At 41.8% G+C, this 23960-nt stretch overlaps 1 protein-coding gene across 2 annotated transcripts in view; it reads right to left on the bottom strand.

Moving 5' to 3' along the window:
• Positions 1-134: 134 nt before the first annotated feature.
• Positions 135-23960, bottom strand: part of bmp1a (bone morphogenetic protein 1a) — a 38834-nt gene continuing 15008 nt past the window's right edge. Inside the window, exons 4-20 of one of the 2 annotated variants that reach the window (XM_037097085.1) lie at positions 23776-23893; positions 22261-22439; positions 21888-21993; positions 14806-14930; positions 13135-13250; positions 12500-12602; positions 11283-11399; positions 10740-10885; positions 9320-9515; positions 8966-9091; positions 6835-7028; positions 6524-6704; positions 6295-6420; positions 4960-5087; positions 4061-4274; positions 3490-3740; positions 135-1615 (exon numbers count right to left, since the gene is read on the bottom strand). In XM_037097085.1, the coding sequence (XP_036952980.1) occupies positions 1481-1615; positions 3490-3740; positions 4061-4274; positions 4960-5087; positions 6295-6420; positions 6524-6704; positions 6835-7028; positions 8966-9091; positions 9320-9515; positions 10740-10885; positions 11283-11399; positions 12500-12602; positions 13135-13250; positions 14806-14930; positions 21888-21993; positions 22261-22439; positions 23776-23893 (2561 nt within the window). In that variant the 3' untranslated portion in view covers positions 135-1480. The remainder of the gene's footprint in view (positions 1616-3489; positions 3741-4060; positions 4275-4959; positions 5088-6294; positions 6421-6523; positions 6705-6834; positions 7029-8965; positions 9092-9319; positions 9516-10739; positions 10886-11282; positions 11400-12499; positions 12603-13134; positions 13251-14805; positions 14931-21887; positions 21994-22260; positions 22440-23775; positions 23894-23960) is intronic. The other variant, XM_037097086.1, reaches the window with a different exon arrangement.

Below are 23960 nucleotides of genomic sequence, written 5' to 3'. Positions count from 1 at the left end.
CAGGTTCACAGTTCTCATCAGGTAATATTGTGAACAAAAGGTCAGACATCAAACAGGTGTGTCAGACTGCTGCAATGTAACACAATATTATTCTCAAAGTGTTGAGCGAGAAATAAATGGAGAAAAGGAATGAGTGAGCAACATCGTATATTCAACATAGACCAATGGCTACACATTAGAAGGCAATTATAGGGCTAATTTTCAACAGTACCTTTCCACCTTTACATTATATATGTAATTACTATAACAATAAATACCCAGGCTCATTTGGTTCTTGAGAAATACTTCATTGTACCAAGAAAAGGCATTTTTTTTTCTCTGAAGAGAAATTATTTTACATCAGAACTGTAAATCAACACTGAAACATAAGTCATATCTTTATTACCCCATGTTACAGGGCACACACAATGTTCAAGTATGCCCGAGGAACTAATTGGAGCAATTGGAAAAAAAAAAACAAACAAAAAAAAACAATGAAGAATAAGAGAGATAAAATGCATTTAAAAATAAGTGAACTGGCATTGCATTTCACAAAAACTCATAAGCTCATGATTTTGGAACAATTCACTGTAAAGTGCTAACTGGTTCGAGTTGAGAAAAGCACATGTTCCCTTTGAAATATCATACACATTTCTTTATACATGGAGGTACAGTAATAGCCAGTCATCAGGCAAGCAATTACCAACCAGAAGACATGGACCACAATTCATTTATTAGTCCTTTAATAAGATAACTGCTTCCTTAATTTCTTTGTTAATGGTAACAACGAGAATCTTGCCCCTGGTTGCCAGGACAATGCCAATTACAAATGCTGGTGTTGTCACTGTACAGTTTTCCTTCTTTCCTTGTAATTACATGCAATTGACTGACATACTGTATCAAAAATCTCAAGTCAAGTCCTTCTAATCCTCTTACAGATAGGTAGGAATCCTTGAACCAAAGGGATAAGAGTGTGAGGAGAGGAGAGCAATTATTGAGGAGTGCAGGAGACCTTCCCATACTCCTCCTCCTCTTCCTCTCCTCTCCCTGGATGTGGTGGGCTGGCCCGACAAAAGCAGGGTTCTATCCGGCTGATGCCTGCCTTCCTACAGGTCCTGAGAATCCACTGTTTTCCTTTGTGCCTCAAATTAGGAGGCATGTTTTAAAAAACAAAAGAAATAAACAAAAAAATATCTGGAGGGGACTGGGTCATTAAATTTTCCCCTACTGTCCGCCTAAAGTGGACGTTCATCCTCCCCACCCCAATCCTAACCATAAAAAGGTAAAAACAAGGTGTACTGCAGAATGGCTTTACTCCTCACAGTCTGTGGGGGGAGCTAGAGCCCCTAGGAGCTGAGGTGCGGTTGGTGGTCTTGCGGCTGTTCTGTCGTGTCTGATTCATCTTGGTGGCCGAAGGTTTCCGAGCGTCAGGCTGGCGCCTCCCCAGGGGGCCTCTCCGTTTGCCCCTTTGCCCCGCGCGGCCCCTTCCGGCCCCCGCTGGTCACTTGCGTGAGTGCAGTGTATCCTGGAACTTGGTGCTGGTGTAGCGGACGTGAAATCCTTTCTTGTTGATTGTATCATCAGAGCGGAACTTGATCACAATGGAGTCACCGGCTGAGTAGATCTCCTCTGGAGGCTGTCAGGAGGGACAAAACAACAGATTCATTTGTGCTGCCGCTTTCTGGTTCTTTGACTGCACTTCAATTAAAACTAAAGACTTCTCACATGCTGAAACTAAAGTCAAATCAGTGACCATGACGAATGGCCTCTGACTGCAGAGAACTGCTCGTTCTGTAGCAGCCAGGGGCCATGTAAGGGTCCGGGACTAGGACTGGCCCTCTCCAGATTTGTTCTGATTAAGGCTTTGGCTGCTATTGAAGAAAGGATAAAATATACTCTGATGATTAGTTCCAGGTGCAACATTCAGTGGAGCTCATTTCTTCACTGAGCAAAACCATATACTGCACAGCACTTCATGTATTTTTACTGTCCTGAGTTTAAAGTCAGCCAAACTCTGAACTGCATTCAGAGGTGGGAAGTAACAAAGTACGAGTACAAATACCTTTTTTTTAGGTATCTGTATCTACAACAGTATTTTTTTTTTTTTTTTTTTACTTTTTACTTTTCTCCCTACAACTGAACACATGTACTCTCTACTTCTTACAATTTAAAACAGGCTCGTTACTTGAGTTTTAATGCATTGAGGGGAATTATTTCTTTTCTTTTTTTGCATCATTGCAGGCCCTCTTCCCAACATCACAAGACTGATTCCAACCAATCAGTCGGCACATGTAGGATGATCTCAATTTGTTTCTGCTCTGGATGTTTTATCAACCCATAATGTTGGTATTTGACGCCTAGGAACGAGACTCAACAATCGACTATCTTTCTAGTGCATTTATGAACAGACAAAACCTACTGACTCCAACTTTAAGTTTAATAGTCTTTGAATTATAGAGAAGGATACTTTTTGCAAGTAATGAAGTGAAATCAATACTTTTACCAGTCTTGTACCACCTCTGACTGCATTATGTGAGCACAGAAACTATGCAACACTAGACCTGGATGTTTTTGAGAATAGTTCTATCTTGTGAAAATTAATTAAGAACATCAAACTGAAAATTAATTAGTTGGTTGAGGCAGCTGCGCTGTGGCTGAGACAAAGAGAAGCACTGCAATGTTGGAGCAGCCAAAGCTTGTGCAACCAACTGTAAAATAGCAGACTGTTGATTAAAGCTGCCATTCATAGCATGAAAATAACTGCAATAGCCCATAAGTCTTTGTTTATTGGGTAAGGGATTTGAGCGGACTACATTTTTTTTTATTGTACAGCCAGCAATACACAGTCTACCATTTAACTGAGAAAAGCCCCTGGGCTAAAAGTAAGCCTTCTTGCACTATAATGAGTTTTTACCCTACTTTGGACTGAATTGTGTCAGTTTTTTTGAACTGTTTTATAAAAGGAAACTTGATTGAGGAGCCGCTCCCCAGGGGTTCTGGGGGTGTTATGTCCCCTCCAGCAAAACGATTCATAGGAACAGGCGTGAGTAAAAGGCCAGAGCTTATTACTGAAGTGTGTAAATGAGATCAAGCTGTTTTCTGACCTGAGGAAACTTGTGTTTCCATTCCCTGCTGGCCTCATTGTTCCAGACACCGGCTGCAGCCTCAGCATTGGCCGATTAATTTGCGGTTACAACCCAATGCCAGAGACTCTGATAGGCTATCGGCACCCAGGGAGCGACGACTTGTGTCGACCTACAAACGCCTCCACAGCAACCCTCCCAAACCCAGAGGAACATGTCAACTTGAACAAAGCGATTAAAGCTGGAGTATGGAATCAAACGCCCAGGGGTAGTTCACAAAGTTGCCCTTTTACAAACTGCTGGCAAAGGTTACTCAACAGCAGTGCTAATTCCAGAACAATTGTCTGAACAGTCCTGCTGTGATACTGTACAGCCAGTCAAAGAAGAGACATTCAGAGCGTAGAGGCTGTTAGAAAAACGTTCTTACCCCTGAGCCACAGTAACGTCCCAGCCGTGGAGACTTTGTGTCAGCTCCATCGAAGAGCTCCATGTAGTCGTAGCCACAGTCCGCCTCCTCCTCGATCTCAAAGGTCTGGAAGATGAGCTCCACGCCATAGCCTTTCTCTGCTGAGATCACCCACTGACAGTCAGAGGCTCCGGGGTAGTTATTGTCCCCAAACTGTGCGTGTGAGAACAGGTCCTTGGTTTTGACTTCAGCCTTCAGGCGACCCCCACACTCTGTGAACAGAAAAGTTGGACATTTTGTAGGTGGAGGCCCGTGTTGATAAGCTACAACTGTAGCTGCTGTGGTCTCTGGCTCCTTTGTGGTTTTACAGTCATCCAGATATAAAGGAGTCTTAAACCCACTCTGTTGTTACATATGAGTCATAATCATTCTCAGACAGGGTGGTGAAATGCAACCAAAACTAAATCTTTTATGTATAACATGTGAGTAACTGACCTAAAATCAACGTGATGCCCCCAAAACGTGAAGGTTTGGAGATTTTACAGCATTTCAGCTACTATTCTGTTTTTTCTTCAGCAGCCCTGTCATATACCTGCAGTATGGGATGCCTCAAAGCCTTTCTTCTGCACAGAGTTGTCAGAGAAGAAGCGAACAAACAGCTTGTTGCTACTAGATGTGATGGGTGGGGGCTTCTTGGTGCCACAGAAACGCCCCAGACTCTGAGCTTTTCCATCTCGTCCATCGTAAATCTCAATGTGGTCGTAAGCACACTCCAGGTGGGCCTCCATGTCGATCTCGTTGAAGGCCTGTAAATCAAATGATATTACGTTGACAGTGATGGGTTATTTCCAGAGAACTTCTAATTGTTATTTAGAAACAGAGACTTGCTTTGACATTATAAATCCAGGGTTCATACAGCTTTTTCAGAGTAAAGATTTAGCCTTTTCAAAGGCACCTAAACCAAAAACTTCAAGGCTATCAAAACCTTTATCATTATATCTAAATTGTCATGGATGTAATTACTAAAAACAATGTTTACAGAAACCCTTTTTACCCAAAGGAATCAATGTATATGTAGTTTTGATCCTGATTATATAATGCTTGCTGATTGCAACATCCGGAGACAACAAACAAATGTGACGATAGGTTTGTTTCATATCAAATATCAATAGATTTTTGGTTATCATGAGTGACTGTGAGGATTAAACACCAGATTATGTTGAAAATGTAAAATAAAACTTTCAGTTGTTCTTAACTTTCAATTACATTGTGAAACACACGTCAGTGACACAGCAGACAAAAATGCCGATAACAACAGAAGGGGGAGCCACACATCATCATTAGTACTGGCACAACAGCTTCTGACATCAGCACAGTAAACACAGATGTCCCCAGTGGCTTTAGCAATTCAATTACACAACAAGCCACACAAAAATAACTACATGACTGACAACTGACATTATACAGTGAGCAGGAAGAAGTGACACATACAATTTTGATGCGGTGGCCAGGAGTGGTGGTGAGTGCCCAGGTGCATGCCTTCTTGCTGGGGTATTTATCGGGCCAGTTGGGGCTGGTGATGGTGCCGCTGACACTGTTCACGGTGTGGTCACAGCCAGCTGTTAAAAGACAACACAGACCTCTGTATCACACTGATATGGAGTCCAACACTTAGACTGCACTCAAACTAGATGCATGAAATATTGAAATAAAATATTGGCATCAGCCTAGAATTAACGTTTCTGCTGATATGACTGGTGTTTAATTATGCATACACGTACTGTATGTCGGCATCTGCCAGAGGGCCACCACAATAATAGTAATGATGTTAATTCCACTAGTGCTCGACTGGTGCATTGGATGGCCAAATTTGTCATCTCAGATATATCTTTATTGGTGTATATGCTGTGATATATGCAGATATGATTTTTTTGTTTTTGCAGAACATAATGCAAAAAAGATGCTTGGGGTGATTTATAATAATCAAATTCCTAGAGAAAGTTATTATTCCATACAATTTTGGACAAAAATGTTTCTTGTTATACTGTAAATTGCCCTGCCTCATTGCATCTTTTTCAGATGCCAAAAAACCAGTTCAGACAGTTTAATATAACCACATTTGAGGTATAACTGTGTTATGAAAATATTCTGTTCAGGACTGTGTCCTACATGATTGTCGTGACCAAATGAATAATCATATTACCTTGATATCTATATGAAACTCTGTTTACTGTGCTTTCTGTCACTTTTTTGGCAAATAAATTAACCTCAAAATACAAGTGTAGGGAGGTGTAGAGTGAGTCTGTACCCATGACTGTAAAGAAAAGTTTACAGAAAGAACAACAGCAGCTAATGACTACTGAAAAGGCGACAAGATTAACTCATAAACAAAAGATGCATATAGCCGAACGTCTTCACTCGATTATTGAGACGTTATTATCATGTGTATTATCAATACGATATATTAATATTATGGTTATCGTGATATCGCATAACCCCTAATTCTGTGTATCGGCCAATATATCTATATCGTAATCTTTCTTTAACCTTCCAATGTTGGCACTGGCGTTTTCCCCCAAAATTCTACAACTGGAAAAAAACATTTTCCCTGCAATTGTATAGAAAGAACTACAGTTGAAGGTTGGGCAGCAATCGGCCAAAATAAGTTGGAAAAGATGAGTATTTTGGATATCGAAATCCATTGTCATGCATCCCTAACTCAAACATTTTATGTCACATGTAAGCATGTGCTCACTGACCGTCGTTGGTGCCCTGATAATTCAGGAAAAAGAACAGATGTTCACCTATCAAAGAGACAAGAAATACCTTCTTTACAGTCGTGTTTGTTCTCATGCAGAACAAAGCCACTCCTGCACTGACAGCTGTAGCTCCCGAAGGTGTTGACACACTCATGCTGACAGCCACCATTCTCTTTCGAGCACTCATCTTTGTCTGAGGGTGCACAAGAGGAAACAACCTTGGTGAGTGTTTCCTTTTACAGGATGACATTTAGCAGCTCAGAGTGACTCAATGGAAAGACTGCCAGAGGTCTCACCTGAAAAGAACTGCGCTTTAAAGCCCTTTTTTGACACTGTGTTGTCGGACTTGAACTCAATGCGCATGTTGTTGTACTGGGAGGTGATAGCTTCTGGTTTCTCTGCCCCACAGAACTTCCCATGTAGCCTTGAATCAGCCGACAGCCCACTGCGCACCTCCACGTAGTCGTACTTACAAACCTGAGCAGAAGAACAGAGCATGTGAAGACGCTGGGATATTTTATTTGCTTTAATTATGAAACACAAGAAGGAGAGTGGAAGGATTTATTAGCAATTGTGTGGTGCAAGAGAGAAAACAGAACAAACCCACCCCGTGCCGATTCAAAATAACCCCAGTGCTCACGTCATTGCCCTCAGTCTCGAAGACGTCAAAGAGCAGAGTGATGCGGTACTGTGTGGGGGCAACCAGCTGCCAAATGCAGTTCTTGTTTGGGGGGTATTCTCTGGGCCACCCGGGGCTGGTGATCGACCCATTCAACTTAGTAATGAAACCTCCACAGGCAGCTGGACAGACAACACAACATGTAGAGACAAGGACAAACAGTTAAGCCTGATACAGATGCAGGAAATAAATTAAATCACCAAATGTTTCAACAGGACATGCTCCAAGTGTTACGTTGAGCACCGCACAGTTGAATGAAAGCCCTCTGAAATATCCTCTGTGTGTCCTGTATGAGCCTGATTACTGCCTGTGGGGACTCTTGGAGCTTTCTATCAGTTATGCAATACACAACATGTCACAACAACTGGTGTTACCCATTCCCTCACCTGCTTATTTTTAGCTGAAATTATGTGTTGTGTTGAGCCTTACCAACTACAATAGATGTTGTGTTGATACATGGATTGTCAAGTTATTACATGTGGACATTGTTGAAATGTTGGAGAGGCAAAAGCTACAATACTGAGCTATTTTTACATACAACTGGGGTACAAGGCACACGTTTTTCTTTGGTTTGTAAATTAAAGTATAATTGTAAACTACTACATTCTTTCTGTTTTCTAAGTGCAATATTTTCACTTAAATGACAGTATAATCTAGTTTAAAAAAAGAGCTGATTGCAATGTTGGTGTGAGAATGTTCTCTACTCTCTGTTGAACTGATCCTGTATCTGTGGGATCGTTTATGTGAGAGCACATACCATTGTATTTGTTGCACTGTGTGCACTGTATTATTGTACCATTATGTATGAACTGGAGTTAACCTCTCATTTCAGATTGTGGTGTTTCAATTTAATTAGTTTGTCTTTAATTTTAACATCTCTCTCTCTATATATATTTTTTTAAGAAAGGCCAAAACAGTGCAGTGATAGTGGATTTTCTACGGGGTAGACAGTAGTTAGAGAAACGCTAGATTGTCTTTGTGTGAGTTGCTGAGTTTTGAAGATATCAGCCGTAGAGATGACTGCCTTCGATCCAATATAATAACTAGATAGCGCTCAACTTCTGATGCTCACAAACCACCAAAGAAATACATTTGAAATTCTCAACAGCAACATCTCTTTCCACAAATCTCTGGCTACTCAAGTTAAACCACAGACCTTCGTGTGAGCAGTTTTGTGAAGGAACTGTTGTCTTTTGAACATATAACTGTGAAAAAAGAAGTGTGCATTCGTGGACAAAAGGCTGGTGCTTTTGACAGAGCAGGACATAAATATAAATGACATCCTCATGTGCTGAGCTGTCATGTTAGCTACCTTAGTTAGATAGCTCCCTCCTTTCTGTGCGGTGACATTGTTGGTCCATCATGAACACGGTGCTGTAAAGGACCTGTAAAGGAGACTAAGGCTACACTAAAACTATGGAGGATTAAAACTACTGAAATGTCACTGAATCTAATAAGCATATTGGTCAAAAGACTAAGACTACATCTAAAATAGCTGCCCAAATAATACTGCTCACGTCAAGGTCTGTGGATTATCTTGAGGAACTGGGTCATGATTTCTGGGAGTAGACATTGCTGTTGGGTTTCTAAATTGCATTTTATTCAGTGCCTTGAGCACCACAAGCCAAGCGCCATCTAGTTCTATCATACGGGAGAGAAAGCGGACGTCTCTATGGCTGATATTTCCAAAACTCGTTAGCTCACACCAGCACAGTCTAGGAATAGCTCTACAGGTGAGAAGAAATGTATTTGTATATGGATTTTAGATTTTGGGGTGAGCTGTTACTTTAAGTGGTCAACCAGGTATTGTACAAGCAGTACATACCAATATTTAGGTCCTAAACAACAACATGTAATTTGAGATATAAATAATGCTTGCATTGTTGTGACGCAAATCTTTAATAGGTAGTGCTCAGCCAGCACAAGTATCACTCTTGGCATCTCTTCAGGCTCATAGGGATGACTGTACTAATTGTATTTGGGTGGCTAACTGTATAAAGTGCTTCAGCACATAAATTACATGTTGAGCAGGCCTGGTGACTTCTCTCCCTGTACTTACCCTCGCAGCTGCGCTTGTCCGCAGCCAGCTCATAGCCTGGATCACAGGCACACTTGTAGCTGCCTAGTGTGTTGACACAGCGTTGCTCACAGCGACCGTTGTCCGGCTTGGAGCACTCATCCATCTCTGAAAACACAAAGATATGTTGAGACCCTTTTCGCTGGCCCCCTGGCTCTGTGGCTTACAAGAGAAACCCTCCAAAACAACAGCAGTGCCATTCAAAGGTGGTAGCAGAACTCAACGGCACAAGTGAAGAAAAAAACATTGCATACAGCTTAATATTTGGAAGAAAATGGCAGACAGGTCAATTCCTGGAAAACGTCAGTTATGAGTTTACAACCCTCAACCTCTAACCTTTGAAGAAGTTGGCAGCAAAGCCGGCCTTGTTGACAGAGCCATCTGAAACAAATTTCATCCACAGCTGGTTGGAGCTGGTTTTGATGTCATCTGGCTTGTCGTAGCCACAGAATCGGCCCAGCAGGGGACTGTTTTCAGAGTTTCCATCACGTACCTCCAGGTAGTCATACGCACAACTGTCATGTCTCTCAATCTGAGGGTTTGAGATCAAAGTCAGACATCAGTGAAATCCCAAAATCAGTTAATATATCCATAACAAAAAATAAAAAACAACATAATTTGGTTTAATAAATACAGAGTTTCTGCACGTTTCAACAAATTAAGACATTATAAGACATTGTTTAAAGGGACTCTGGGGAACTTCTGTGTAAAACTTTCACAATTAGATGAATGTGACTGACAGATACAATTTTAACTTATTAGTGCAAGAGCCATTTGTTTTTTTTATGAGAGGGGAAGTCGCATCAGCCCGCACACCAAGCCGGGACATGGTAGCTGCTTTCATAGATTAGTTATTATTGGGTTTTTGTTGTTTTTTTGTAGTTTTGTTAAAGAGACTGAAGCTAATGAAACTTAATTTTAGCCATGTTAACCTTACAATCCCCAATCAATTTGTAAGACCTTTCATAATTGTATTTAAGACATAAGCCAAGATAATGTAAAATGAGAATTTACTGATCCTGCACTGAGGAAACTCAATCTAAGATTTTCAAAGGACCTGCAGAAACCCTCGACCCGATGAAAACAGACTGTCACGATGGCTGCCAGAGATCGTAGTTTACAGGATCCTATTTAAAGTAGTCTTGATAAAAAAAATGCTTAGTTACAGCATTCATTCTTTTTGCAGCAGGAAGCTTTTGTCTTCAGCATATTTATGTTGTACATGCGTGACGCTGACATGACGTCACATGATGCACACTGCATTGGTGAAAACGTACTATGAGTGGGTGGAGCAGAGAGGCAGGTTGATAAATATGACTTTTGAAAAAGTGTATTTTGTTGTTTTGACCACATGTAGCATTTGAAGATTCTCCGAGAAATAACATCAAAATGAGCCAAAAAAACAATGTAGTCACTGTAATACTATTTTGGGTGAAATTATCAAAACATCTCCAAAAGTAAAATGATTATATTGTTCAAATGAGTTGTGGAGTGTTGAGAAATATTTTGTTCATCATTCTATATTCAAAAGAAAGTTACTTGTATATTATTATTTTGTAAAATCTGGTGAATTTATTTAATCTGACATAAATTCAATGCTTTGTTTAATGACTTACTTAAGCACTTAGCCTGGGTTGTACAGAGTTCAGGGATAGGAAGCATCTGAAACACTCCCACAAGCTACATCAGAATAATCAAAAATACCACTGGTGGATTATTTCTGTTGGGTTAAATAAAAAAACAGCTGGTGTCTCACCTCAAAGGACTGGAACGTAAGGCCTACATGGTAGCCCTGAGCGACAGTAATCTTCCACACACACACTTTGTTGGGCCTGTAGTCATCAGGGTAGTTGGGGGACTGGATCTGGCCGTTGTCTTTCTTCACCTCCCCACCACAGATGGCTGCATGTGACAATAAAAACAATAAAAACAATACTGAGCTCCCTCGATAGCAATATCATCAGCACATGCCTCTGAGAGAAAAAAAAACGTGTGCTCACTGTTCTGATTTAAGCAATGTGGATTAGTTCTGAAATGCCTCCACCACCGGCTCCCACATACACATACACACATCATCCCTTCGCACGGTCTGGAAACAATGGAGCTGAATGTGAAGGCTGGCCAAAATCTGATTAATGCAGCGTAAAGTGCCTGACACATCAGCAATGGGGGAGCCAAAAAACTGTGGATATTACTGCAGCTTCTAGGCACATTGTTGGTTGTGTGACTGGCCATGCGTTCAGTCAGCTGAACGACGTGCTGGAATGGAGTTCAGGGAGGTCGCTGAATGGGTGCTTACCCTCATAAACGGCAGAGAATCCTTTTCCCACCCAGTTACTGCTGCTGCGGAACTCAATCCACAGGCGGCTGTCGGTGGAAATGATTGGCTCAGGCAGCTTATCACCGCAGAAACGACCTGGGTCACAGGTGAAGACACACACACACACACACACACACACACACACACACACACACACACACACACACACACACACACACACACACAAAACCAAGATTTGATCATCAGAACACCTGCAAGCTTTGAAATGGCTCTACATAGCTCTTTTACTCCAGGGAAACTACTGTGAGGGGAAGAGAGGAAATAGTGAGGTCAATTTTTCTTATATAGCACCAAATCACAATGTTCCCACATGAGCAGGCACCAGGCGACACTGGTGAAGAAGAAGCGCCTAAGAGGTAGTATTCAGGAAACAGGCAAGAACCACTTAGGCTTCTCTTTATTTTGTAAATTTCATGTTTGGTAAATTCATAGACTGGTTGTCCCAGTTATGACTGTCTGAATCTTTCACTTTGTATCTTGTCAGACATCAAAATTCTGCCTTGATCCTACACTTTCTGTAAATAATATTTCCCATATTTAAAAAAGTAAAATCTTTGATTAGGCCAGAAATAAATTCACCGATACCTTTTGGTTTTTCTTTGCTCTTATGATTGTAAACTGACAATATCTGAGTTTTTGACTACAGGTTGGACAAAACACATTATTCATATTATTGTTTTGAATTAATCAAGAAAATAATAATGTGGCTTTCTGTTGATCTTTCTTTTGCCATCCTGGCATCTCTGAGAAGTATAGCTAAGCCTATGCAATGACTCAGCGATTCTTCCAATTAATTAACACTACACCTCGCATTCTATTGGTTGGTAATTTTGACATCGTTATTGCACAAAAAATCTGAGAGTGGATGTATCAACAGTGCCTGAGTGCTAGGAGACAGGCTCAACCTGGAGAGCAGGAAATCTGCACAAGCAACAATATATTTGAGAGTTACAGTACAGTTTGAGTGGGAGCAGAGCAAATCTAAGCGAAAGCTGGGGCCACTTGAGTGTGAGGGCAAAATCTGAACATGAAATCAATGAGTCATGCTTTCATACTGAAAGAACACAAGTCTTGAATAAGGATAGCAAAAAAATCCCCATAAATAATCAGGTTAATCCAAAATGACATTAATGGTTATTAGCAGCCCAGTACAGTATTCTCCTGCCAAAACTGACCTTTGAGTGGTGCCTTCCTCCAGTATCCGTCTCGGATTTCCACATGGTCGTACCAACACAAGTGACTCCTGTACAGATCCATGGAGGTGAAGTTGAGAATGATCTTAAAAAACCAAGAGAGCGTGATTACTGATCGGTCAAAGTTCACACACAGTAATGTCAGAGTAAAATAGCCAGTTAAGCTTAAAAGGTTAACCAACGCCATTTGTTTAGTTAGGAAATTCAGCATTGCAGCATTCTGTAAACCAACTGAAATAAATGGAGACTCCATACAGCATGGTGTAATCCAAGTCTTTGAAAGACCCAAGATCCATAATTGATTAGAAAAGAGATTATTTACACTCTTAATGCACATCTTTAATGGGATCTCATGTTTCTATAGATGCCAGATGAGATGTATGGAGCAGTTTATCTATTTTTCAAATAATCTTTTATGTTTTAAAACTAGTCCCCAGCTGGTTAGGAGAATGCCTCAACGGCGTTTTGCTGGAAAGATCAAGAAATGTTTTGTGGCCTATAACTTCACCTGACTTTCCATCAGCATGGGCCTGATTAGACCATGACTGTATTTTCATTTTTGGGTGTACTTATCCTTTATATATCCTGAAGTTGACCTGAAGTCACTCTCCACATACCTTTTCCCCTGGTGTGACTGATATTCTCCAGATGCAGTGCATATAGGCCGAGTATCCATTGGGGAAGCCAGGAGAGGAGAAGTTGCCGCTGCTGTCCTGCAGACTGTCCCCACATCCTGTTCACAAAAACACACACATGCATTATGCCCGAGCTGTGAGCATGATGCACTGCCTATTAGTCTCTGCCTGAAAACACCTAAGCCACTAACTCAAGCTATCAGCTCTGAAGTAAATCCCATGAAACCTCACTGCAGAGACAGATGCTGGAATTATAACATTGAATGTGAACTAAAGGGCATCTCTTTTATGTTCAAAGGCACATCTGCTGATAATATTCCCCCACAACCCAATGCCTCACCCCTCCCCTCCCGTCCCTTCCCTCCCCCAGCTACTCCAGATGACGATCACACAAAGGAATAGAGTGTGTGAGACACTTTCTCTGAGCATCCTCTGAAAATAAACCTGCCCCACTATAAATAACCCGGCCCTCTGGAGGACGTGATGCATTATGTACGTGTTGCCAGTGAAAGCCACCCTTAGTTTGACTGGCAAAACTAAGTGTGCAAGTGTGCAAGGGCTGATTTCAAACACAACACACAGACTGATGGAGGCTCACGCCAAGTGGAGGAAAGATGTGTTTAATTAAGACAGAGAGGAAATGATAGAGAGTAGATTTTATCGGAGAACTGTGTATGAATTTATTATTACCTCTGCGTTATCCTTACCTTGGGCGGGGGTAAGGAAAAACCTCTCCCTTCGACTGTTTGAGTTCATAGTCTCCCTCGAGGTTTGTGTGTAAGCAATAAAAAAGAGCAGCCGTATGCCACTAGCTGTGTGTAATAATGCTTGGCAGAGGTTTGCCAAACCATTAACAAGCTCTAAGGCAAACACACCGGGGATGACAAACACTCTCAGGAATGCTACGTGAATGGGAGATCCATGGTTTTTTGCAGATTTTTTTTTTTCCGCAAGAACATGTGGAGACTCACTACCTCAACCCCCACAAAGTGCGTCACATCACCCAGTCTGATTCTTCTTCATGAGACAGAGATAGTCATGAAGAAGTAAAACCACGTTGACTTGTCCAGCTCTGGTCACCAACGCCATGTTTATTCATTCAGCTTTAGGGTAAGGCTGACAGCTCAGCTATCCTGGCCGGCCTACAATTAACTGTCTGACATCAAATCTATTCAGCAGAAGGCTGTACTCAATGTACATCTGTTAATGCTATAAATTCTGTTTACAACAGCATTAAAACCTCTGCCTTTTTTCTCTGGAAGCATAAACAAAAATTGAGCTGTTCGGAAAAGTGCCAGGCTTATATAATTCTCCTTTACAGTTTACATTTTACATACTCAAATGTGTGCACACGAGCATCATTCCCAACAATAATTTTTTGTCGTCGAGACCAGCTGTTCTTTGTGCATCTATCTGGGAAAGTGCGATGACAAACTTCCTGTCCCTGGGCAGTGTTTACACTCCTCCCAGCTTGGGAATCTCGGACGCTGTAGCCAAGGAACCACACCACATCAATAGTAGATGCTTGGCTATTTCCACACGGAGAGAAGGCAGGAAAACCTACAGACCTCTCTCTCAGGGCTGAGTTGCACACACATGCAAAAATAGACCGGAAAAACCCATAGCAGACAGGATCTGTCATTTTGGTCTTACTGGAGCATTTGTAGAGTTTGCGTGCCTGTGCGATATCCCCTTTGCTCAGTCTGGTTCTCTGGCCAATAGGTGGTCGGACGCCGTTCACATCGTAGCGTGGCAGGATGGTGTCCAGGAAGATGCCTCTGTAATTTAGCAAGAGAGACTGATGTTAATGTTGCATGAAACCCATGCAGCATGCACACAATCCTAATAACTATTCCAACATGCACACACACCACAAAACATCTTTGCTTGAGGATTAAGTGACTTGCCATCAATCAGTGCAATTTAATCACTGTCAGCATTATTATTTTCTTTAAAAGATTGGGACTTTTAAATACAGTGATGAAAATGAGCATCCATGTCTTAAGTAGGCCAAACTTAATGTGGTGTTTTGTAGAAAAATACAGCTTATCCAAAAGTCAGACCAGAGGGGCATGTTCACTTTAGATTAGCTCTTCAACAGAAATCCAATAACTAATATGCATTTGTGACTTTAAAATGTTTAAATACATCTGAGATTTCTGATGTAAAACCCACATGTAATGAAATCTATCAGTGGTTCTTACAGTTAAAACACATGATGCCAATGGGCTGCTTGTAATTAGATGTGGCTTTACTGCATGAGCATAAGCACAACCGTATCTGTGTGTACAAAATTGTTATCACTAATGATCATGACGCATCTGCTTGTAGTGTGATACACTTTACAAAACAAACCCTTTTTCTTTAAATAAACCAGGATATATCTAGCCAGGAAGCGTCTCATCCTCACTTCTAGATGAGGTATGTTATATCAGTGATGTTATCTTAAAACAGAAATCAATCATCAGCTGCTTTAATTACGCTGTTTTAATATCTCAACTGCTTTATGTTCCTCAGTCTCACCCTACCATATATAAATGTCAATGAATGTGTGCATTGTAACAGTTGATGTACCGTTGTGAGCTGGCAGAAGATAGTGAAGTTAGCCCAAAACACACAGCCACATGTGTCTGGGTTTTTTTCAGGATGTTCGTCATTTATCACCAACTCATCCCCCTTGCAGAGCCCACCTGCATGGCTACTATCGACCACCATACATACCAAGCAGCCACACATAACCCTGATGGTACGCTTGAGTTGAGAGACAAAAGATAACAGGAGCTCCATTACAGGCATCTGTACATGGCAAGAGCACCACTCAACTAACTCAAGGAAAAACAAGGTGCTGTCTGACTTTGCTCCCCTCGAAAACCAAGCAACCCAGTATGTCTTAAAGGTATATTTCATATTTCAATGTGTTATACATGTAATAAACTAGTCACGCAGGTGACTAAACCACTAGGTGACGATGTGAGACATTGTAGTCTAATCATTCAGTGGTGGTTTTGGTACAGTGCCACCCTACCGCAACATAGTCGGTTCTGCAGAGCTTCTGAGATGGCCTTCGAACAACCAAAGGTGGACATAACTTTGTTGAACATAGATTTGTTTAAACAACCATTTGCTACATCGCAGCATTTTAATAATCTGAATTTAAGATATCAAGAGACTGAAATACTTCTGCTATCCCTGCAGGAAAGTAGTTGTGATGTTACCTCAAAGATTATCTCCAGCTCAGACAAGCTCGCTGATGGTGTTGTCCAATCAGATCGCATCTCATTTGTGAGCCTGCATTTCACCTACCCCCAGGTTGAGTAGAGAGAGCCACATAATCTCAATTCACTCCAGTGGTCCTTTTCTTCACAGCAATGGCAGATCGTGAAACCTCTTAATAGTTCCTGGAAGTTTGCCACTAATACTAACAGCACAATAGAGTTTCAGCAGAAGAGCATTTATGAGTTTATTGGCTACTAATATTTACCTGGGATCGCTCTTCTGTCTATAATGTACTCATGTACTCAAATTGCCTGCCAAAAACTATCTATGTACTAACTACTACTACTACTAACTACTATGTAATCATTTCTATTTTGTTTAAAAATGTTTATTCTTAAGATCTATTCATCTGCCACTAAAATTGTACATATGGACAGATGCTGTCACTTATCACATGCCTCCTTTGAGGTCGGGGTCACAGTCTGTTTTTGAAGTTAATGCTGACTTCATTCTTCACACACGTCTGCCCCACAGATGGATCCCAAACTAAGAGCTTGAGCCCTTCTCCAGAGTTACTGAGTGATCAAAATACACTGCATAAGCTGAATGTGAGCACATTTCTTGTTAAAAGTCCAAAATGAAAACTCTAAAAAAGAGACCAGGTAATGCATTTATGTAGCTTTTGAGAAATAGCAGAACAGAACAGTTAGTCTCCACGCTGCTGTCTCACTTGACACTTTGCTAGTTTATCATCTCCATTTTTCTCTAAGTATTGGCGAGCAACGGCCTGGCTCCTTGGCCGTTCCCATGGTGACATGCCTATCAACGCCAGGCATGTGCAAACAGAGCAGCCTGAGCTAACAGTTTAGACTCTGCTTGCCTGCCTGCCTATCTGTCTGTGAGCTTCCAGGAGCCTGTATGCTGGCTGTTGGTGAAAAACGCCACTCCAGTCAGTGTCAGAGCAGACAAAGGGCACACTGGCAGGTCTCTATTTGAGTTGGCACCGCTCCATGCACCGGTCCTGAAAAATATCTCTAGAGCAAAGGAGGGGGCAGGCACAGTTTTGGGTCGGGTAACACGCCCGAGACAAAAAGCTCAAGGATCAGCCCTGCTTGTCCCGGGAGACACGGCAAAACATCAAGACAAACCATGAAATCTTCTGAACAACACCAGCGGCAAAGGCCCTGGCTTCCCACGGTGATTTACTGTAAAACACGGCGCAAACACCCCGGCTAATAATGGGGTAACAAAGACAGACACTGGTACAGGTAGATCAGCCAATCAGAGCGCTAGAGAGTGCTTGGAATGACTTGTGAAAAGCTAACAGGAGCCCCTTGTCTGCTAATACAGCTCTGTGAAACATTCCCCGGCAGCGGCAGCCATTCCCCTCCCGTGTCTAAACAGTCTTATTGATCAACACAGTTCCATGAATCAGGATAGAAGCAGAGTCGGAGCTGGAGTGAAACCAGAACAGGGTGGATTACCAGACAAGAACACACACTTAAGGGCAGCAGCAGGCTGTGGTGCATACCACAAATTTACAAGATCATGGGGTTAAGTTCAAATCTTGACCTGAGACTGACAGCAACTTAAATGGATGATCTGTCTTTAAGTGCTGAGCTGACTGAAATCCAGAAAGAGATTAAATACAGCCACAAACATTCATTTATAAGCTGCAGCAGACTTTGTGCAGGTCACCAAAATGATCCTGAAAACTTTAAGTCCACAAGAGAGAAAAGCTGTTGGTATGAAGTGGAAGGAGTTCCATGTTTTATATCACACCAGATGTTATTCTCTTATGTCTCTCGGTTCCCTCATTTTCCTGTTTTCCTGTATAACATTCAAACCAAACTCTCCAAAAAGTAAGAGCAACATTGCTGCGTGAAGTGTATACTCGACCCACAATTTGGATGCACATGGCCAGACAGGCATTTCTGTACATTGGCCTACACCCAGCAGCAGCCTCCCTTTAGACAAAGATTCCCTCTCTGCTTCCCAGAATCTGTTTGCCGCAAGAGCATGGCAGTTGATTTGGGAAGAGGCCCATACTCAGAGTAAGACAGGGCATGAGAGAGCCAATGTGTGGAACACAAAGCAACATATGTATATATACAGCTGACTTAAAGGGTCAAGTAAGAACAAAAGGACGACAAACAGCTGGTTCTCATATCAGAGTGAGGCTTTGACTCATGTGTGACCATAGATCACATTACACCCACTCCAGCTTACTGAAGGCTGTCAAAACTATTCCTGCTATAGGTAGAACATTGCTGAGCTGTCCTGCAGCTGCACAAAAGATTACAACATTTTGCTTATCGAAGCAATGGAGGGTCAAAATACAGTTTTCATAAACAAAACTGAGGTCATGTCCAGCAACGGCAGCAGGAGGGAATCAAAATATTTACATGACTGCATGTAAAGTTTGGTGGTCAGAGCTTATGAAATGATTTAACATAGACAGACAGGTTGTCGAGAAGCCACTCGGCAATGAGCTCAGTGATGCTTTTTAAATTACACAGATGACTCAGAGGCTGACTCTGAATAAACTCCTCCCAAGAGGTCTTTTTTGGCTCCACAGTCACCCGACTGGTAAATAACACTTCAAATTAACTGCAGTCGAGGATGACTAGAGCGTGAGCCCAGACTGACCGGGGTTTGTCAAGGAGTTTTTTCTAGTAAGATCCTTCTTGTGACGCCGGCACAACATCTGGAGGGGCTTCCTGTAGCATCAGCACAGAGTAGGGAATGAGGTCAGCTGGCGACAAAGTTTAGTGCTACTATGACACATTCGCAGTTCTGCTTTCACAATCAGGAGTTTCTCTGTGCAGTAATTTTCCAGCATCCAACAAATTCAATGTCAAATTTGGGTTCATCTGTCTCTACACAGTTCAGCCATGTTTCTGTGCTGACTGCAACACTGATTTTTGGCAGATAAACATTTTTATAGCGACATTAATGCCGGTGTACACACTTTTTGCACGTCTGAAGAATGCATTTGAGGAAATATGGTCATCAGACCACTCATGACAAAACTTATATAGTTTCACAATAAACTACTAACCTTCGCTGGAAATTTGGTACTAGTAACCAGGGATGGAATGAAACAAGTACTTTTACTTGAGTATTTCCATTTTCTACTACTTTATACTTTCAATCCACTACATTTTGGAGGCATATATTGTACTTTTAGACAACTATATTTCATTCTATAACTTTAGATACTAGTTATATTGCAGATTGCACGTTGCAAAGGATTACACTTTTAAATTCATTTATTTAAAAAAAAAAACATTGATTCTGATATCTGAGATATAATCACCCATGGTCGACCCATAGCATTCAGTACACATACCTGTAAATACAGGTAGTATGTATATAATAATATGAGTATGCAAATCTTTGTATGTTTAATATCAGCTATCTTAAGACTTAAGAACTGCACATGAGTAACTGGTTATAGCATCTCTTACTGCAATATAATCTCCCCAGAAAAATTTCTCACATCTGGCAACATATATTGCCGATACTAGCATATACTTGTATTTTGAAAAGATACACGCCGAGCTGGCATGGCAGCAGAGGCAGGCATGTTGATATTTAATGAATTGGGGAACCAGTGACAGACTAGCTACACATAATATTGTAGACTACTCTGTTCTGTTTGCAATTCATGCTTTTTACTGAAGTTCTAATTTGATATTACTTTGTAAACCTCTAGACTCCAGGGCACCCATTCTACATTTCACTATAGTGCCCCTGAGCGTATATAATTTAAAATGATTCCCAGTGTTTTAAAAACACCTAAAAATTGAATAGCAGATACTTTAAGTTGTCATCAATAACGTAAAGATGATATCGTCTATCACTAATATTTGGGCAGGACAATATCGTGATTCAAATTCTGGATATCACCCAAGCCTAGCTCATACTGATATATTTGTGAGAGGCCAATATCAGCCAACCAATACATCAGTCAGCTCTACTCATGAGTTATCAGTTAACAGTTGATCAGCAATCTGAAGTCTAAGATACACAAATCCAGAGTGAATCTATTAACTGAGAAGGGAGCATGAGAAAGTCAGCAGAACTTCATATGTGAAGGAAACATTAACTGAGCCAATAAAACTTCCACTCACATTCTTTACCCTATGTAGGTGATTATTAGTGGTTGACCTAAATTGTGCTTGGAGTGCAAATGATTGTGTGTATTTTAATACCAGAGATATGAAAGTCCTAAAAAGCTTTGCAGCAGACAAATGTGTCCCTGTAGTAGTAGTAGTAGTAGTAGTAGGAGTAGTAGGAGTAGTAGTAGTAGTAGTAGTAGTGAACATCATGATACCAATCATCAAAGCCTCCTCAAAGGGCCTTTAGTGCCACAATGAGGTGATTCATAGTATGAAACCACAGCTTTTTTACGAGAGGCTTCACATAACCTTGAAAGTGGTCTGCAGAAATGTGTTGTGATGAGGCAGGGCTACTGTTTGGGGGCTCCAGGACCGGTGCTGCTTTACTGGGTCTGCTGGTGTTGCAAAAGCAGCAGGAACCGAGGAGACAAGTCTTAATTTGAACAGGCTGTGGGAAGGAGCTGGCATTTTTACTATGGCTACCAGGATTTGGCTTTCACTTTACAGAAAAAAATTATACGAATCATTTAAGTAACCTTTAGAGACATTGGATTTGAATCACTGTTCAGAGCTTGTGTTCCTCCTGCCATAATGCTAATGCTGCAAAAACCAGAATGAGAGCGAAAAGTGTAACTGATCCTGTTTTGGATGCCAGAACAGGTAAAATCTGTTAAGAAACAGCTCAGCTTAATGTGAAACTGCCAGATCTACTCTGATCCACTCCAAGTTTAAAGGGGTGAGGCTAAATAGAAGCGGACACGTCAGGTTTCTTGCCACAAGTTACCTCACACAAGTGTATTCTCAATACACCACCAAGAAATTAAATCTTGTCCAAATATTACATAAATCACATTAATGCTCCCTGTAGTCTCCCTAAAGCCCAATACAATATGAGCACTGACTGTTGAAAAAAAAGGCCAGCCAAAAGAAACTTGGTCAAGAGGAGGAGAGTCCTCAGTTCAAAATAGAAGCTTTTGTAGGAGCTACTTTATAAATATCCACGAGATACCCACTTTTTCCCCAAGAACCCAGTTTCTATCTCTTTGTGCTTAAACACAAACAGTAAGGAAACAATCCAGCTACAAGACAGATATTCAAGGAACAGTGAGCCTTTTCTATGCTTGACGCCCTCAAGCTACATGTTTCTACTGGTGTATTATTGTGGAGAATTAAGAGTTTCATTCTTTCTTTTTTGGGAATCCTGCCACATTACTCAGCAGCAGCTTGTGGTCACAGAGCTGGTGCGTTACAGATCTATATAAAATCCCTGTGAGCAGAGATGGAAAACAAGGGGTTGGGTTAAAGGGTTGCAACATAGTGGGAAACAGCTGGGTCTGACTTGATCTAAGACTTCATGTCTGGAGCTTATGGCGTGGAACTTGGCTTGGCTCCTACCTGGAGAATGTATTCCTGGCATAGTGCATGATGCTGTCGAAGTCATAGACTTCTCCCAAAGAGTCCACCTCCCCCGGTTCCATCTTCAAAAAGTTATACTCCTGTCCTGTGAAAGGAAAAAATGGAGAAGCACAGTTGAAATATGAGGCTGAGTCATACTGTGCATCCTTATGTACAGATGTAGGTCAAAGGTAAAAACAGCTCTACTCTGACTGAAAAATATATGATACAATACAGACACCAAGAAACACTTTTGCAGGCTGAGGATGAGCGTTTACCCAACTGATGTTATTTTTTATTATTTTTTTTTTTACATTTATTAATCTCTTACTGGACTTTTCCAACATTATTGCTGAGAGACCTGTGCTCCTACCTGGCTGAATGTTGTCTCTGATAATGCTGACATGTTCGTCCCTGTCAGGTCGTGTGTGTTCATGCCAGAATCCGATCACATGACCCAACTCGTGAACCACAATGCCAAACTTGTCGCAATTTTTCCCAATGGATATGGCCTGTGGGCCCCCTCCGCGACGACCCACATAAGAGCAGCACCTATGAATCAGCAGACAAAGAGAGGCAGTGTTAATGAAGCCAAATATATAGTGACTAGACTATTTAGTAAATTAAACTAACAACCAAGTGGAAAATAAATACGGAGGCCAAAAAAAGTGAGAATGTTTGCACGTATATAGATGCTCATAATGAGGACTACATCATCTTAACAGCCTCTGGCCTGTTTTACAGGAGAGCCGTAGAGGCGACCCGTCACCCACACATACAGCAGTGACATTCATTCATCAGTCTGCCAATGCAATTGCTGAGAGTGACGGTGGGAGCTGGCTAGCTGCAGCGCTCCATCGCAGCGTGACATGAAAGGTTCAGTGTGGGAGTCTGGAGGACGGGCACACACATCACGGCCCTGTGGGCCAGACTGCCGCTCTCTAATTACTGCGAGGCCAGCCAGGCTCTCCTGAGACACGCCTTGAACTTTGCACAGGACAGATGGGGGCCTGCTGAATATGCAGCAGAGTCAAGCGTTCCCACTGCTAACCGCTGCCGCCTGCTTGGATAATGTCATCCCTGTTGCTCCAGGGGCCAGTTACCAGGCTAAAAATGGCTATCAACAGTTGGTTGGAAAAAGTTCAGTTTCATGAGCTGCATCCGCTTTCTGTTAAGCTGTTGTGCTGAGTGATACATATCAGTGGCAGAGGTATATTGTGTGTAATGACATAATGGACCCAGTTTGTGGTCGAAATCTCTGTGAGGTTAAAACATGGGAACTAGGAACATTTTCGTTTTGTGTGTCCCCTGGGAACCTCTGTAATACAGACAGCTCTGAACTCTTTTTCCTCAAATTCTCAAATTAATAGGTCTCACTGGTTTGCGTTCCCAACAGCAGCAAGTGCTTTGATTTGTAAACATTTCATCATCAAATAAAAAAGCCCAGCATGTCCAAAAAGGTTGTCACTAGTCGCTTAGCAACGAGAGCCACAACCGGCACTTCCCCTGAGTATCAGTTTAAAGAGGAAATTCTGAGCGGACACTGAGACCAACCTCAGTGGGTGAAAAGGGTTACAGAAAGGCTAAGGAAGTCCCCCCGTGGGTGCAGTTTTGTACACGATGTATGTCAAAGTGCTCAGTGACGGATGCAGTGTGATGATGAGGCTTAGGAAACATTGAATGTCTGTCTCCCTCAGGACTGGCAGGGGGCTGAAATAACAACTCACACAGTGACTGCGAACAGAGAGGATGAACAATGGTGAAAGGCTGCTGAGCAGGAGGCAAGGAAAAGTGCTTAGGCGCTAAATAATTAGCTGTAGATAACAAAGTCTCAACAGAGGTTTGTTCCATTCCTTCATGTGGGAGCTAAAAAACCCCACTGACTCACCCACATGGTCGGTAGGTGAAGACAATATAGCTCTCCTCCTGCGTCCTCTCAATAAAGGTCACACAGGTGTGCTTCTCCCAGTGCCGCATGGCTTGGCGGAATATAGCCCGCTGGCTGCCTGAATAAGAGGAGAGAGGGGGGGAGATCAGTGGAGCTGACAAAAAAAAAACATTCACACACACAAA

The sequence above is a fragment of the Acanthopagrus latus genome, chromosome 5 (genome assembly GCF_904848185.1).
Source record: "Acanthopagrus latus isolate v.2019 chromosome 5, fAcaLat1.1, whole genome shotgun sequence".
Lineage (NCBI taxonomy): Eukaryota > Metazoa > Chordata > Actinopteri > Spariformes > Sparidae > Acanthopagrus > Acanthopagrus latus.
This window is presented reverse-complemented; position numbering and strand designations above follow the sequence as displayed.